The 15,273-nt window shown below is 41.2% G+C and overlaps 1 protein-coding gene across 2 annotated transcripts in view; it reads left to right on the top strand.

The window, feature by feature from the left end:
- SLC7A7 (solute carrier family 7 member 7) overlaps positions 1-15,273 on the top strand; it is a 45,542-nt gene that overhangs the window by 22,083 nt on the left and 8,186 nt on the right. For both annotated transcript variants that reach the window (XM_074234903.1, XM_074234902.1), the window contains exons 2-4: positions 2,128-2,215; positions 4,047-4,587; positions 14,743-14,868. In XM_074234903.1, coding sequence (XP_074091004.1) covers positions 4,089-4,587; positions 14,743-14,868 — 625 coding nt within the window. In that variant the 5' untranslated portion in view covers positions 2,128-2,215; positions 4,047-4,088. The remainder of the gene's footprint in view (positions 1-2,127; positions 2,216-4,046; positions 4,588-14,742; positions 14,869-15,273) is intronic.

Consider the following 15,273-nt stretch of genomic DNA (forward strand, 5'->3'; position numbering starts at 1 on the left):
CATTGTCTCATCAGTAAAATTAGGGGGTTGAAAAAAAAACGATGATCTCTAAGATCTCTTCCTTCTAGACCTAAGTTTTGTTTCTACGAATTCCCAGAAAGTCTGCCTGAGAATTTTGAAAAAAATCATGGGTGAAAAGGTGTCTAATGATGATTTTCATCACTCTGAATTCTGAGACTGTAATGAATGATAATTAATTAGTGTGATGAGGGATATAAAATTGAGATTTAATAATATATGATATAATGTTATAACAATGACATTAAAATGCCAGGCACTCTATAATTGTCTCATTTATCCCTCACAATCCTGTGCTAGTACCATCCCAATTTTACAGATGGGGAAAATGAGGCAAATAGAGAATAAGTGACTTGTCCAGTCTCTTGGTCAGTCAAGGTCTGAGACTGTTATTTGAACTCAATTCTTCCTGACTCCAGGCTTAGTGCTTTCTCTCTCTCTCTCTCTCTCTCTCTCTCTCTCTCTCTCTCTCTCTCCAGCCATTTGGAGTGGGATGAAGTTCTTTGTTAATAAAAAGGATGGAGCAGTTGGAGTAGATCTAAGACTGAGGATAAATGTGGCATAACTTCTGCTATTTTAGCTAAGACCTTTTGTGACCTCATTTTTTTTTTTATGAAATGAGATATCGGTAATGAGCATTTACACAATGCCTTAAAGTTTGCAAGATACTTTTCAATGTTGTTTGTTCTTTTTGTTCTCAAAGAAGACAATGATATCAAGGAGGTGATGCCTTGACATGCAAGTGAGTTGGAGTTAAATGAGGAAGTGCTGTGCAAAGTCACCAGCCTCACTTTCTCCTCCTGTGCCATCTGGGTGGTTTAGAGAAAAGAGCATTGATTTTGGAGGCAGGCAGAGGACCTGGTTCAAATTCTAGTGAGATCAATGTTGTTATTATTCCCAAGTTACAGATGAAAAATGAGTCAGGCAGAAGGTAAATAATTTGTCCAGAGTCACACAAACTAATAAGTGTCTGAGGCTGGATATGAATTTAGATTTTCCTGACTTCCTATACAGAGCTCTCTCTAACTTGCAGCCTTATGATCACAGCATAAAAATGCCAATATAAATGTAATTGCTTTATTATCATTGTCATTTTGCATAGATTTTTAGGGCTTTGGAGGAAAGCACCAATAGGGTAAGAGGCATAGATTTTAGAATTGGAAGGAATCTTGGAAATTTGACAGAAGAGGCCCAGAGAGTTGAAGTGACTTGCCCAAAGTTGCGTAGATAGGAGAGAACAGTAAGTTTCTCTTAGTTCACACAGAGTACAAGTTCCAATAACCTTTCAGTAATGTCCTTGTTTACCTCAAATGTCTCCGTATACTTTCTTGAGATGAAGATTAAGGAATAGTTCAGGATGAAAGGGCATGTGGTTGGGGCGGGGCGGGATGGGATCAGGGGGACATTTCTTGAACTTGTTTGTAATGAGATGACTTGTGACTCAGCTCTGGGGGAATGGTCTAAACTAGAGGCAGCTTCAGTCAATAGAGGGAAGTCAGCAGAGTTTTCCATAGACTTCTGAAATATTGCAAGGGGAAGAGAGCCACTCCACTGAGCAATGTCATAGGGATCCAGTGACATATCTGACACTTCCTCTAATATTTCTGGACTGAAAATCTCAAAAAGATTTATGTCACCACATAGCCTTTTCTACTTAAAAAATTGTTGAGGAATAAGAGAAGAGTTAGAAGTGGGAGATGTCCACAAGGAGGACAGAGATAGACTGGAAGGAACACATTTTTATTTGCTGCTCTCCTTTCTCCCACTCTAGCTAGCTTTCTGCAACTAGGCTAGGGATTGCATGTTTTGGGGGCAAGTGGAAATGGCACCCTATTGCCTATCCCTCCCCTTCAGACTCCGTCTCAGAACTGAGCTGACAAAGGAGATTCCTGAGAGGTCTCCTTATCTCAGAAAGTGCTGATTGAAGAGGTCCTAGCCAGCCCCTTTTGTAGATGTGAAGGGCCTGTGAACTTTGGACCTACACTCTTGCTTAATACCCACTTCCCCCTTTCCTCCCCCTCCTCCTCTCTTTCTGCATCTCCCCTCCTCCTCCTCCCCTTTCTTGAGTTAAATCCATATGTGTTTGCTCAGTCTTCTTCTTTGTTACAGGCTGAATACTCTAAGAGAAGAGATCTACATCTCTATCTGGATCTTCAGCATTACTGCTGCCACTGGTTACTCTATCCAGGATAAAAGTGTAAGTCTTATTTTCTAGCCTTTCCCCACCCCCCATCCCTCACCAATATTTCCTATCCTATTTTCTAGTCTTCAGTCCTTAGTCCCCTTTTTTCCCAATGCTCCTTTGCCCCAGTGATCTTTCCACCTGTCTTCCCCTCAGCTGTCTCCTGCCTTGGGTATTCCCAGCTATATTTTCCTCCCTCCAGCTGTCTTTCTTGCCTTTATGTATCATTGACTCCTTATTTCCCCCTTCCCTCTTTCTATCAGATTCAAATGAATCCCTTTCTGTTAATCGGTCCTGATGGGGCTGCTGTGTGATTTATTGGAAAGAATATTGGATTTGGATTTAGGGGGACATCTCTCTGCTACTTATTATGTCTTGGGGCAAGTCACTTTATCTCTTTAGGCTCTTTCTTTTTAACTTATATTTATTTAAGGCAATGGGGTTAAGTGACTTGCCCAAGGTCATCCAGCTAGGCAATTATTAAGTGTCTGAGGTCGGATTTGAACTCAAGTTCTCCTGACTCCAGAGCCAGTGCTCTTTCCACTGTGCCACCTAGCTGTCCAGGCTCTTACTTCCTTACAACCTATTGATTGAGAAGCTGTGTACCTTAGGATACTCGAGGATTCTCTGTTCATTTTTAGGTTTACCTTTCCACTGGAATCTTTTTTTCTTTTTTTCATACCTACCCATTCATATTTTTTAATCCATGGGCTCCCTTTCTAGTGACATAAATCTATTGATCAATCTATCAATCAGTAAACATTTATTTACGGACTATTATGTTCCAGTCGCTGTGGTAAGTGTTGGATAGTCATATATAGGAATGAAATAAAATCATCATTCTTGGACCTCTCTTGATGACAATTGTCATTATGTCTTTCAGTTGATGACTTAGCTGGTTGGAGGAGATTCCAGCTTGATATGAATTCTAATTTGCAAGGAATGCTCCTTGATCCCAGAGTGGATTGTAGGGTTAAGAGTTGAACTTCCATTTTTATTGCCATGAAACCTTCTGAACCATCCACGGTTAGATGACCAAGGTCCTTTTCCCATATGGAGACAAAAGGGATTGTGTATTAGGTTGGGGTTTAATATTGTGTAACAGTCTTTTAAAATACCTTGGCAGGACTGTTATTACACTTGTATTCTAGCACTGGGTGAAGGGCTAGGCTCTTAGGACTCAGATCTTAACAACTTGTATGGATAATTATCATTGTCTTCCTGTTTACTAACTCCTCCCCTCATGAGATTTGGGGGGGGGTCTAGCATTCTTCTCTGTTAAATAATTTCTATGACCTATTCTACAGGAAATTATGTGCCATAGTGTAAACAAGAATAGATTTGGATCTGGCGGACTTGGGTACAAGTTCTGGATCTTGATTTTATTGCCTCTGTCACTTGGACAAATAAGGTTATCTTCCTTGGACCTTAATTTTCTTCATCTATTAAATGAGGGGGTTAGATTAGATGACTTCCAAGGTCCTGTCTAGCTTTAAAGCTATGATCTTCTGATCTTATTGAGAGTGAAGAAAGTTGCTTCTTCCCAGGAGGTGTCTTCTCTTCTGAGGAATGTAAGCTCTTTGAGGGCCTGGTCTGTTTTCCATTTGTATTTTCTATATTTGAGCACATAGTAGGGGTGTAAGAAATATTTGCTAATTGATTGACTGATTCTACTCTCAAAGATCTGGTCAAACTAAGGTAGGGTCCATGTGGTGAACAAAAAGACAGGATTGAGAGGAGGTGGAAGGGGAAGCTTTGGGGGTGAAGAGGTGTGATATTAACAGTTCTGACTTTTGTATTAGGTTGGTCATAGGGCTGTTTACTTCAGGATCATTTTCTTCCTCAGAGGGCAATGCCAGGGAGCTGGTGAAGACTTTCCTTTTCTACAATGGCCGACAGCACCAAATATGAAGTGGCTGCCCAGCATGATGAAGATACACCCTCCTTGGCCAATGGGCCCAAATCAGAACCCGAACAGATAAGATTGAAGAAGGAGATCTCTCTGCTCAATGGGGTGTGCCTGATTGTGGGGAACATGATTGGCTCTGGGATCTTTGTTTCACCCAAAGGTGTTCTCATGTACAGCTCTTCCTTTGGTCTCTCTCTTGTTATCTGGGCCGTTGGGGGCCTCTTCTCTGTCTTTGGAGCCCTTTGCTATGCTGAGCTGGGGACCACCATCAAGAAGTCTGGGGCTAGCTATGCCTATATCCTCGAGGCCTTTGGGAGCTTCTTGGCCTTCATCCGTCTTTGGACTTCCCTTCTTATCATTGAACCCACTAGCCAGGCCATCATCGCCATCACCTTTGCCAACTACATGATACAGCCGATCTTCCCTAGCTGTTTTGCTCCATATGCTGCTGGACGCCTGCTTGCAGCTGCCTGTATCTGTGAGTACAGTTGGGGATGGGGAGTTTGGGATGGAAAAGAGGGGACTGTAGTAAAGCTGAGAGCTGAAACTGAGAGAACAGCAAAATGATGAGGGAGTAAGAAGTTGGGTAGAAAGAGTTATCTTTTCTACTATTCACTTTCCTTCTTCCCTTCTCAGGGAAAAGCAGTGTGATGGGAAGGGTAGAAAGAATCCTGGATTTGCAGTCAGAAAGATCTGAGTTCAAATCCTGATTTTGGCACTTCATTAGCTATCATTTAACTACTTTGCATACCAGGTGGCTCTCTTTGTCATATACTAAGAAATTTTACCTAGGATGATCAATGAACTTGGATAGACCAAAAAACTCAAAAAACTCAAAACAAAAAAGCTCAAAGCAAAACTCTACATTCAATATATGTATTGAAACCAATATACTGGTCTCCTTTGAAGTCCTGTGTAAATACATAATAAATAATATTTTAATGAATTTAAAAACCACAAATTTGAGAAGGGGTTCATAGATTTGATAGACTGTTCAAGGGATCAGTGACATATAAAACAAGATTAATATACCATATAATAGATTACTTAAGATCTCCTGTAAATCTTAGATCCTTGAAATTTATGGATCCTCTCCAAGTGGTACTGTTACTATAGCAGTGACACTACATTGGGTGGGGGCAGGGAGGAAATTCCATTAATCTTTCTATTCCTGATTCCTTGTGCCTCTTGGAAATACCATCTCATTCTGGGACATATAACATGCCTAGATACCTGGGGCATTTCTCCCTCCCTGATCTCTGTTGCTAGGAAATGAAGAAATGGTGACTTGTTTTGGACAGCTGCTTGGAGGCAGGCAGGAATGTAAGGTTCTCCAAGACCACTATTTGTTTGTCAGATCAGTCTCCTTTCTGTCCCTTTATCTGTTTCTCTTTTTAACTTTCCTAGACTATAGCTCCTATACTTCCAAGTTCTCTCTGCTTTTGTTTCTGTACAAAGTTTTGAGCTTTTCTGTGTTTAGGTTTTATGATTTTCTGGGTGCACTTGTGTCCTTGTCTCTTTTGTCTCTGATTGGGTATCCTCTCTGTGTAGGTACAACAGCCAGAGGATATTTTGAAGGATTGATTCTTATATTCTTAGGAGGGGGGGTTTTCTAGTCCAAAGGCCTTAAATTGTTATATGTGGTTTTCTTTGTTTCTTTTAGAAAAGAGGTGACAGACTGGTTTACTGAAGGGAAGGTTCATTTGAGTATTTATTGGAATCCAGCAGGGAAGATCATAGTGTTAAAGCTGGGAGGGAGCTTAAAGGTCATTGAATTCAATGCCACCATTTGCAGATGAGGAATTTGAAAGCCAGAGATGTAAAATGAGTTGCCTGCCTGAAGGTCACATAGGTAGTAAGGAACAGAGCCAAGTTTTCTGACTCAATGCTTCCCCCCCACGAATTTATGCATTACCAAGGTTTCATTTCTTTGACATTGTCAGGGAATGAACCATCTCACATAAATTTATTTTCCATATGACAGAAACTTACCCTTTAAAGCTCCTAAACTTATTTTAATTTGAATATTTCTAAAATGTGTTTAAAACTTTTGCTTTCTGAAAGAGTATACTGATCATGATGTCATTTTTTTCTTGATGATTCAGACCATGATTGCACAAAATAGCTCCTGACTACTTGGCTTCTTGAGTTCTTACATGACCTTTTTAGAGTTTTTTTCCCTGCCTACTTCTTCTGCTTTCAGGCCTTCAGCTATAACTTTTTGTTGTAGTCAGCAGGCATGGTTCTTGTATCTACCAACACCTGGTAGAAATGGCTGGCTCTTGTACTTACCAACTATTTAGAAAAAATAAAGCACAGTGAAACAGGAGTAGGTGATAGAGGACATAAAGGACAGGACAGGAGTTGGGGACATAAAGAAAAATAGGTTCTTGGGGAATAATTCTCCTAATAGGAAAGAATGGTGTTAGAAGTTCAGAAGAATCCTCTCCATGCCTCCAAGCTATTGTTTTGATTCTTTTGAGAGGTGCAGAACTGTTCTTTTTGAAGTGGTCTCTGCCAGCTTCTTAGAACTAGCCTTGAACAGAATATTAGGAACAGCTGTCAGTTATAGAGCACTTTAAAATTTGCAAAACATTTTTAGTCTGTTTCTCTTAGTCTGATATTTAATTCTAACAACAACCCTAGGGGGTAAGTATTATGGACATTATGTTCATTGTACAGATGGAGAAACTGTGACTGGGGCAACTTGGAGGCATAGAGGTTAGAGCACTGGCCCTGGAGTCAGGAGGACCTTCAATTAAATCTGGTCTCAGACACTTACTAGCTATGTGACCCTGGGCAAGTCACTTAAACTTGATCACTGCCATAAAAGAAAAAATGAAAAAAAAAAGAAACTGAGACAGAGAAATTGTACCTTGTGATCCCATAAGTAAACTTGCAACTAAAGATGTAAGCCCAGGTCATCCTTACTCCAAGCCTTCTAAACTAGCCATAGTCTATAAGCCAAATTCAAATAGAAACATGCCTGCTGATCAGCCTTATATTGACTTAGGAAACCATAAATTAATATTATCTATATTTTATTGTATTTTTATTTATTTTGCTAAACATTTCCCAAATATATCATAATCTGGTTCACAGATGGGCAGTTTGACATCTTTGCTCTAAAACTCACTCTAGAACAAGACTGAGAACTTCACTGGGGAGATCAGAGTCATTATTAGTGCCACCATCTATCCAATGACCCTGATCGGAGCCAGATACTCCAGTAATCATTATCATTGGCATGGTATAATGACTATTGAATACGGTCAACTTTTGTGTCCTCTTCTTCTGGTGGGACTCAAAATATCCCCCATATTTTTATACAGGGCCTGAAGGGAGGAAGGAAACAAGTAGAAGTCTTGCTAATTTACAAGTATCTCAAGAAAAGTAAGGCTTCATGTTGCAATGAAACAACCATTAAATTTGTAGTCAGAAGTCCTATGTTCAAATCCTAGCTCTTGCCATTTACTTACTATTTACATGACATTGGGCAAGTCACTTTAACTTTTTTTTTTTTTTTTTTAGATTTTTCAAGGCAATGGGGTTAAGTGGCTTGCCCAAGGCCACACAGCTAGATAATTATTAAGTATCTGAGGTCGGATTTGAACCCAGGTACTCCTGACTCCAGGGCCGGCGCTCTATCCACTGCACCACCTAGCCACCCACTTAACTTTAACTTTACTGATCCTCAACTATAAATGAATATGTTGGATACAAAAGTGGTTATAGTCTTAAACTCAGTGAATAGACGCAGAGGTCAAGTAGAACCTAGGTGACTGGATATCTAATTTCTTTGTTCCTTAACCCTGACTTCATTGTTCTGGGTCTCCTTTCTGGGGATAGTCAGGCAACCCTGGACCCTGTTATATCTTGCAATCACTGTTTAGTTTAAATATGTCAATCTCTTTAGATTTTGTCCCTCTCCCTTGAGAGTGCCTTTTCAGCTACTGATTCTTTGTTTCCCCACCTGTGCCAGTCAGCCAACTTTTACTTATTTCCCATTGTGTACAGAGCACTTGACTATGGGGAGCTACACAAGAATTTTTGTATTCTCCTGTGAAGAAATATCTCCAGTCAGTGAACTAGGATTCATATGGAAGTGCTGTCTGTCCCTTCTGTGTGGTACATCAGTTTCCTCATCACTTCATAGCACCTGTCTGGGAGATTAGGCACTCTTACTATTAGGGTCATAGGCTCATAGTTCAGGAGTTAGTGGGGAACCCTTGAGGTCATCTAGTGTTCCCTCCTTGTTTTACAGATGAGAAAACTGAGGCTCAGAGGTTGAGAGAATTTTCCAGTGTCATAGAGGAAGTAATCATCAAAGGTGTAGGCTTTTTATTTGTTTTTGGTTTTTTTTAGGATTTTGCAAGGCAAATGGAGTTAAGTGACTTGCCCAAGGCCACACAGCTAGGTAATTATTAAGTGTCTGAGGCTGGATTTGAACTCAGGTACTCCTGACTTCAGGGCCAGTGCTCTATCCACTGCACCACCTAGCCACCCCAGAGGTGTAGGCTTTTTAACGCAAGATCCAGTCAATATCCTTTCCACTGGACTATTTTTAAGGGGAAAACCTGGCTTCTTAGGAACAATGCAATTGTATTCAGCATATTCAGAGGACTGAACAAGACTGGTGGAAGATCTGAAAAGACTGTGCCTTGACCCTTCTGATCTCTGTGCTCAAGGGGAACCTGGACAAGTGGTGGCAGGCAATTTTACCTTGTACCAGAACCACTGACCTCATGTACACAAGACTAATGAGGCAGAACAGCTGCCTCAGGAGGCCCCCAGTTTGGCCTCTGCCCTTTGAACTGGCCTCCACTGAGAAGCCAATTACCTTTTCCAGGAGTGTTCTCATAAGAATTTTCTCATAGGTTGGAAAACTGGATAGCCAGAAGTAATGAGGAAGGGTAAATTCTATATCCTATATGAACTTGACCAACAATCTTGGATAGAGATAAAATGAACCAGGACCCCTGGATTCTGTTTAGTGGTCCATATGGGCTTCCTAAAAGGAAACATCCTCTAGCCACAAATCTACTTTGAACTAAAAGAATCTTTTAGGGGCCATCATTAAGTGCTTGGACATGACAGCACTTTGACATCACACATACATAGACACACACGGACATGCACAGCACAGACACACAGACACAGATGGTGACTTTTGAAAATCCCCAAATGTTAGCTAGCGCTGACATTAGAATTAGAAATAGAGAACCATCTTTCAGAAGAATTTTTGGAGGAAGGCATCAAGGTGTGGTAAATGGGTGGAGGAGGTAGGGGAGGGTGTAGAAGAGTAGTAGTTTTAGACTGATCAGATCATAGATTTAGAGTTGGAAGAGACTTAGAGGTCTTCCTAGTCTGATTACCTCCATTTTTTTTTTTTTTAGATTTTTCAAGGCAGTGGGGTTAAGTGGCTTGCCCAAGGCCACAGGGCTAGGTAATTATTAAATGTCTGAGGCCGGCTTTGAACTCAGGTACTCCTGACTTCAGGACTGGTGCTCTATCCACTGCGCCACCTAGCTGCCCCAGACTACCTCCATTTTGCAAATGGGGAATCTGAGGTCCAAAAGCTCACACAAGGTCATGTAAATGACAGAGGTGAGATCTAAACCCTGATCCTCTAGGTTCCAAATCCAGGCTCATCTTTGAATTTTTTTTTCTTTTCCTTCTTTTCATCTGCCCTTAGTTGAAGGAAGGTCTCTACAATAGAGTGTGTGGGGGGAATGCAGTAAGGTGGTATAGAGCTCTCCCTGGAGTCAGGAGGACCTAAATTCAAATCTGACCTCAGACTATTGGCTGTCCCTAGCTGTGTAACTCTGTGCAAGTCACTTAACCCCAACTGCCTCCAAAAAAAATTAAAATAAAATAAAAGATATTAGGGAAGAGTCTCAGGGCAGTAGGATAGGATTGAACTGATACATAGTACATAAGGCAGCAGAAAAGATGGTGCTGAGGTCAAAAGCACCAGGAGCTACAGGAAAGACTGATTACAAAGATCCAACTCACTCAGCAGATTTTCTGGGCTGGTATGTTGGGCAGGGAGGAAAGGACAGAAGGGGGGTGCATTTCAATTCATGTGGCTTTTAAATGATTAGCAGGCAAATTGTATTCTGACCAATAAGTTACAATTAGTTATTTTTGAATTAAAGTTTGGGTTGATATGACTACATTTCCACAAAGGGAACCTTGGGTTTGAGGAATAGGGGAAAATGGAATCTTCCTACTGAGGTGATTGATGAGCACTTTGGGGATCTGTGTCTCCTCAGGATAAAACAGTCTTAGCCCTTACTGAGATTTGAGACTTTTCTAGAGTACTTCAGAAGACATGTGCTGAAATGTCTACGTTATTTCTGTTTCAAAACTTAATGGAAAAGTTGGGCCTTAAAAGTCTTTTACTTTTGGTTCAAAGTGAAACTGACCTAGGGAATGGTTTCTTTAAATTCATTTCTAATCCATTGATTCTATGATCCTTTCTAACTCCTCTGCTTGAAATGAACACTTCTCAGTTCATACATCCACAAGAAGCCCAGGTTTCATGGGATGATTTTGAGGCAGATCTTGCTGAGTGATTGGCAGGTTAATGTCCTTGTTTAAGGACAATTCACTTTTGGGTTCTTACTTGGGGTACAAAGCTAAAACACTGGAACTCTGGGAGCTCCACTTTGATTGAAGTGGCAGCCTGATTCTGGGATTATCCAGTCCAGAACTCTCCAAGGTCAATTCTGGAACTTGTTCCTATATCAGGGAAGGTCTGCATCAGGCTGATCCATTCTGAAGTAGAATTTTGGTGCTAGTAATGACTAGGCCCCCTCGGACCTAGAGCCTGGACCTCCAGGAGAATGGGACTCTCAGACACACTCTAATCTGGACCTGCACTCTAGGTTTGAGGAAGAACTGAGCTGTTCAACAGGAGAGGGAATATGGGGTCAAGTTTGCTCTGGGATTAGTTCAGTGAGTGTCTTCCTATTCTACATTGCTTCCCTCCTCTGTCTGCTTTCAAAGTATCAGTTCCACTTTAAGAGCAATGATCTTGGCCATAGCTCTGGGGCCTCCTATCAGTTGTATCCACCCTGGGGAGGGGTAGGAAAAGAGTCAAGTCAGCTCTATTCTACTTACCATACTCACTTCCTGCTCCCATGGCCATCAGAGCCCAGAGGAAGCTGAGCTTAGGAAAGTGAGAAAGAGAGGGGTCAGATATACCACTGCTACAATATGTCCTCTCTCTTTCACCCTTATTTCACAGGACTCCTTTCTCACTTTAAAAAGAGTCTTCCATGCTGAACACAGATTAAATTAGCCACCTTGTGTCAAAGTAGCATGACTGAATAAATAAACTTACTTAGGGGGGATGATAACAGGAATTTGGGTCATAAAGCTGAGTTTCCATCAAGCGCATCAATTGTCTGAGGCTCATGAGGGACAAAGTGCAAAACTGAGAGTTCTGAGGCCAAAGGAAAAGGGAATTGGAGTAATGCTGCGGAGAAGGTCAGTTTACTGATGGAGTAAGAGAATAAAGGGGAGAGTAGGAGATCGTAGAGATTGAAATATGTTCTTAATACTATTTGCTGTTGTATGATGAAGAGGATTGTTTGTAGCGCTCTTAGTTTCAGGGTAGATCAGCTAAATAGCCGAAAGTCAGGAGTCTAACCCATTTTATTTTATAAATGAGGAAACTGAATCCTGGAGAGGTGAAGTTGCATGTCATTGGAATGAGTGTCTGAGGCAGGATTCAAATTCAGTTCTTCCTGACTCCAAGCCCAGTATTCTATACATTATACCTCATTTGAGCTAATTCAATCTCTTTATTTTACAGATAAGGAGACAGATGCAGAGATGTTGTGACTTGTTTAAGGTTCCATATATAGTAAGCCTTAAAGGTGGGATTAAACCCAGTTTCTTGCTTCCCAAGTTAGTGCTTCTTCATTCTTACTGTAGATAGAATGGGCCAGTCCCTTGAATCCATCCCAATTAGAATCCATTCCCAGGGTAGCCCAGAATTTTTTGTATAGTTTGGGGTGACTAATGTATAATTAGTTGACGAGGACAGAAAAGCCATCTCAGGATGTTGGCACATTGCAGTATTTCCTGAAGGGTACCAGGGTAGAGAGGGAGAGACAAAAGTAGGGTAAAAGGAGGCAAGAGCTGGTGGTGGTCAGGAGGATGGGGAAAATGAAGAAAGAGAAAAAGTGGGATTGAGATCATCTGGGAATCTGAATGAGATTGCCTGGGAGTGGTAAATTGGGTGTTTTGGTAATGGGAAGTCCAAGGAGCTGCAAAATGCTAGAATATCAATGAGCTGAAGGGTAAGATGGAGGAACCCTATTCATTTAGAGGGAAGTTGGCTTGATTGTGCATGCCTCTACGTGCTTTAATGATTAGCTTGGCACTGGTCGGGTGCTCTAGCTGAATTTTGGCTTAGCCCTATGATAAGGTTTGATTGTTTACATAGTTTTTTTCATTCTATATGCAACAGACATGAGCCTTGCCTGAATTGGGTAGAGATTTAGAACAGTAAAAATCAGTGGAAGGATTTGGGAAGCTGAAAGAACACAGGACTGTTCCTTTGTAGAGCTAACCCCCTCCCCATTCCCCTCCCACTTTAGATATGGGGGAAGAGAAGTAAATACTAGGTGGTATAGTGGATACAGCTCTGGGGCTTGATTCAAGAAGACTTAAGTTTAAATCCTTCCTCAGACAGTAGCTATGTGACTTTGGCTGGGCACTTAACCCTTGTTTGCCTTAGTTCCCTCATCTGTAAAGTGAGCTAGAGAAGGAAATGGTAAACCACTCTAGTATCTTGTCCAAGAAAACCCCAAATGGGGTCAGGACAAGTCATACATGACTGAACACCAACAGTTAATTTTTGGTTATTTGGTGATAGTGTCTTTGAACTCCACAGAAAAAAGGGAACCGGAAAGATTGGAACATCATTATAGGTTGAGAGATTTAGAATTGGAAGAGAGCTTAGAGGTCTTCTAACCCATACTTCATTTGATATATTAAAACAACTGAAGCTTTGAGCTGAGCAAGGGACAGCTTCAGAATCTTCAAATGACCCGGTGACCTGAAGCTGGCAAGTCTACCAGTGTGACTCAGTTTTATCACTTGTATTACAGATGAACTTTGTCTTTTCCTTTGGAACCCTCAGGGGAAGGGTGCCCATGAGAGAATAATAAGATGACTCAAGTCTGTCTTCAGAGGGGAATGTGTCTGCTCTGTTAGAGAAGGAAAGAACAAGAAAGAGAACCCAAGGAATGGGAGATTTGGGGCTCGAACAGATTCTAAGAAACATTTAGCTGGGCTTCAAATGTGCTTTTTCCACCTTTCTTTCCTCCCACATCCTGTATTACTGGAGCCAACTTGTCTGTTGACAATGTGTGGGTTTCTCCCCTTCCTTGACTCTCTTTCATCTGAGGGGTGACCTATGAGATTTAACAAAGCCACGGGAAATAGTGAGGAAGGTAGTGTGGGGCAGTGGAAAGTGTCTGGACAGAGAGTTGGGTGACTGGAGGATGGACTTTGTCAGACACTAACAAGTAAATCACCACTTCTGAACTTTCTCATCTGTAAAAACAAGACATTGGACTAGAGGGCTTCTGAGGTCCTTAGCAGATTCCCTCATATTAAAATTTTAGAATTACATCCAAGGAATTGCTTGAGGAACATTTGTGGTTGTTCCCACTGAGATGATTGTTGGACCAGAGATAAAGTCCCTACCTATTCTCAGCAGCCCTCTCAGCTCCAAGTATCTCTTTCAACAGAAAAATAAGCAATGGGGCTGGCAGGCAGGGGAAGTCTGGCTTAGATTCTAATCCATGGTCACACATCCTGACCTGTTGACTCAGACAGTGGATAAGTCACAACAAGACTATTCTCTGGGAAAGGATCAAGGTTAAAATAACTCAGCAGTAAAACAAAAGAATCAGAAAGGAGTCCTCAGAGATATAGTTGGGGGAGGGAAAAAGCAGAAAAACATTTTTTTTTTTGGTTCTGCGGGCTATGCATATTACCACTAATCTCTTTCTACCATCTTTTGCTCTCTCCTGTGAAAGTGTTTAGGCATTACTAAAAATTATAGCTAATATTTACATAGCACTTTGAGATCTGTAAATTGATTTACAAATATCTTATTTGATCTTTTCAACAACTCTGGGAGGTGAGTGCTATTATTATTTCAATTTTATAGTTGAGGAAACTGAGGCAAGCACAGGATGAGTTGCCCAGGGACACTCAGCTAATAAAAGTGTCTTAGGTTGGGATTGAACTCATGTCTGTCTGACTCTATCCATTGCACTAGCTAGCTGCCTCTTCCACTGGGATATGCTCATTCTCTTAGTCATCTCATGTCTGATAGTTTGTCCTATATCATAATTTAGATGGTAAGTTACTTGAGGGCAAGGATAGCTGGGTAATTCCATGTCTCTAAAGCAAGGTTGTTTTTACAAGCTCAGCTAATTTGGGGTGATAATGATCAAAACTTTCTGGCATTCAGGTCAGAGCTGAAGTCCTTAAATTACTCTTGGCATTAGGGTACCACCGCCCAAAGTTAACTGCTTGGAAACCAACATCTCCACCCCTTTCCTCCTCTTATCTGGTCATTAACCAGTATTTTTTTTTCTTTCAGGTCTGTTAACCTTCATTAACTGTGCTTATGTCAAGTGGGGAACGATGGTACAAGACATTTTCACCTATGCAAAAGTAGTAGCCCTAATTGCAGTCATCATTGCTGGCATTGTCAAAATATGCCAGGGTAAGAGTCAACATTGTTCTTGGCAAGGGGACAGGTGTGGAGCATGTTTGGGTTCATGTATTTTTGGAGGTTCCTGTACACTGTGCTACACACTAGGATTTTGCAATTTCGGGGAGTAGGCAAAGTTAGAAATGGGCTCTCCTGAATCTCTTCTCTGCCCATTTTCAGATGAAGCAGGTGTGTATGTAGGTGTGCCCATTTAGATGCAAGATCATTCACCAAGATTTGGTTGATTCCTTCTCTTATCTAGATCTTATCTACTCCCTCTGACTGGTCCAGAAAAGGGACCACAATTGAGGCAAATTAAAACACAACTAGGGGACCCTAGTGCACATCTCAGCTTTTCATTCTGTTGTGGCCCCCTTCCTTCAGCATCCCCACTAATCCTTTAGACCAGACATGTAA

The sequence above is a fragment of the Macrotis lagotis genome, chromosome 4 (genome assembly GCF_037893015.1).
Source record: "Macrotis lagotis isolate mMagLag1 chromosome 4, bilby.v1.9.chrom.fasta, whole genome shotgun sequence".
Classification (NCBI taxonomy): Eukaryota; Metazoa; Chordata; class Mammalia; order Peramelemorphia; family Peramelidae; genus Macrotis; species Macrotis lagotis.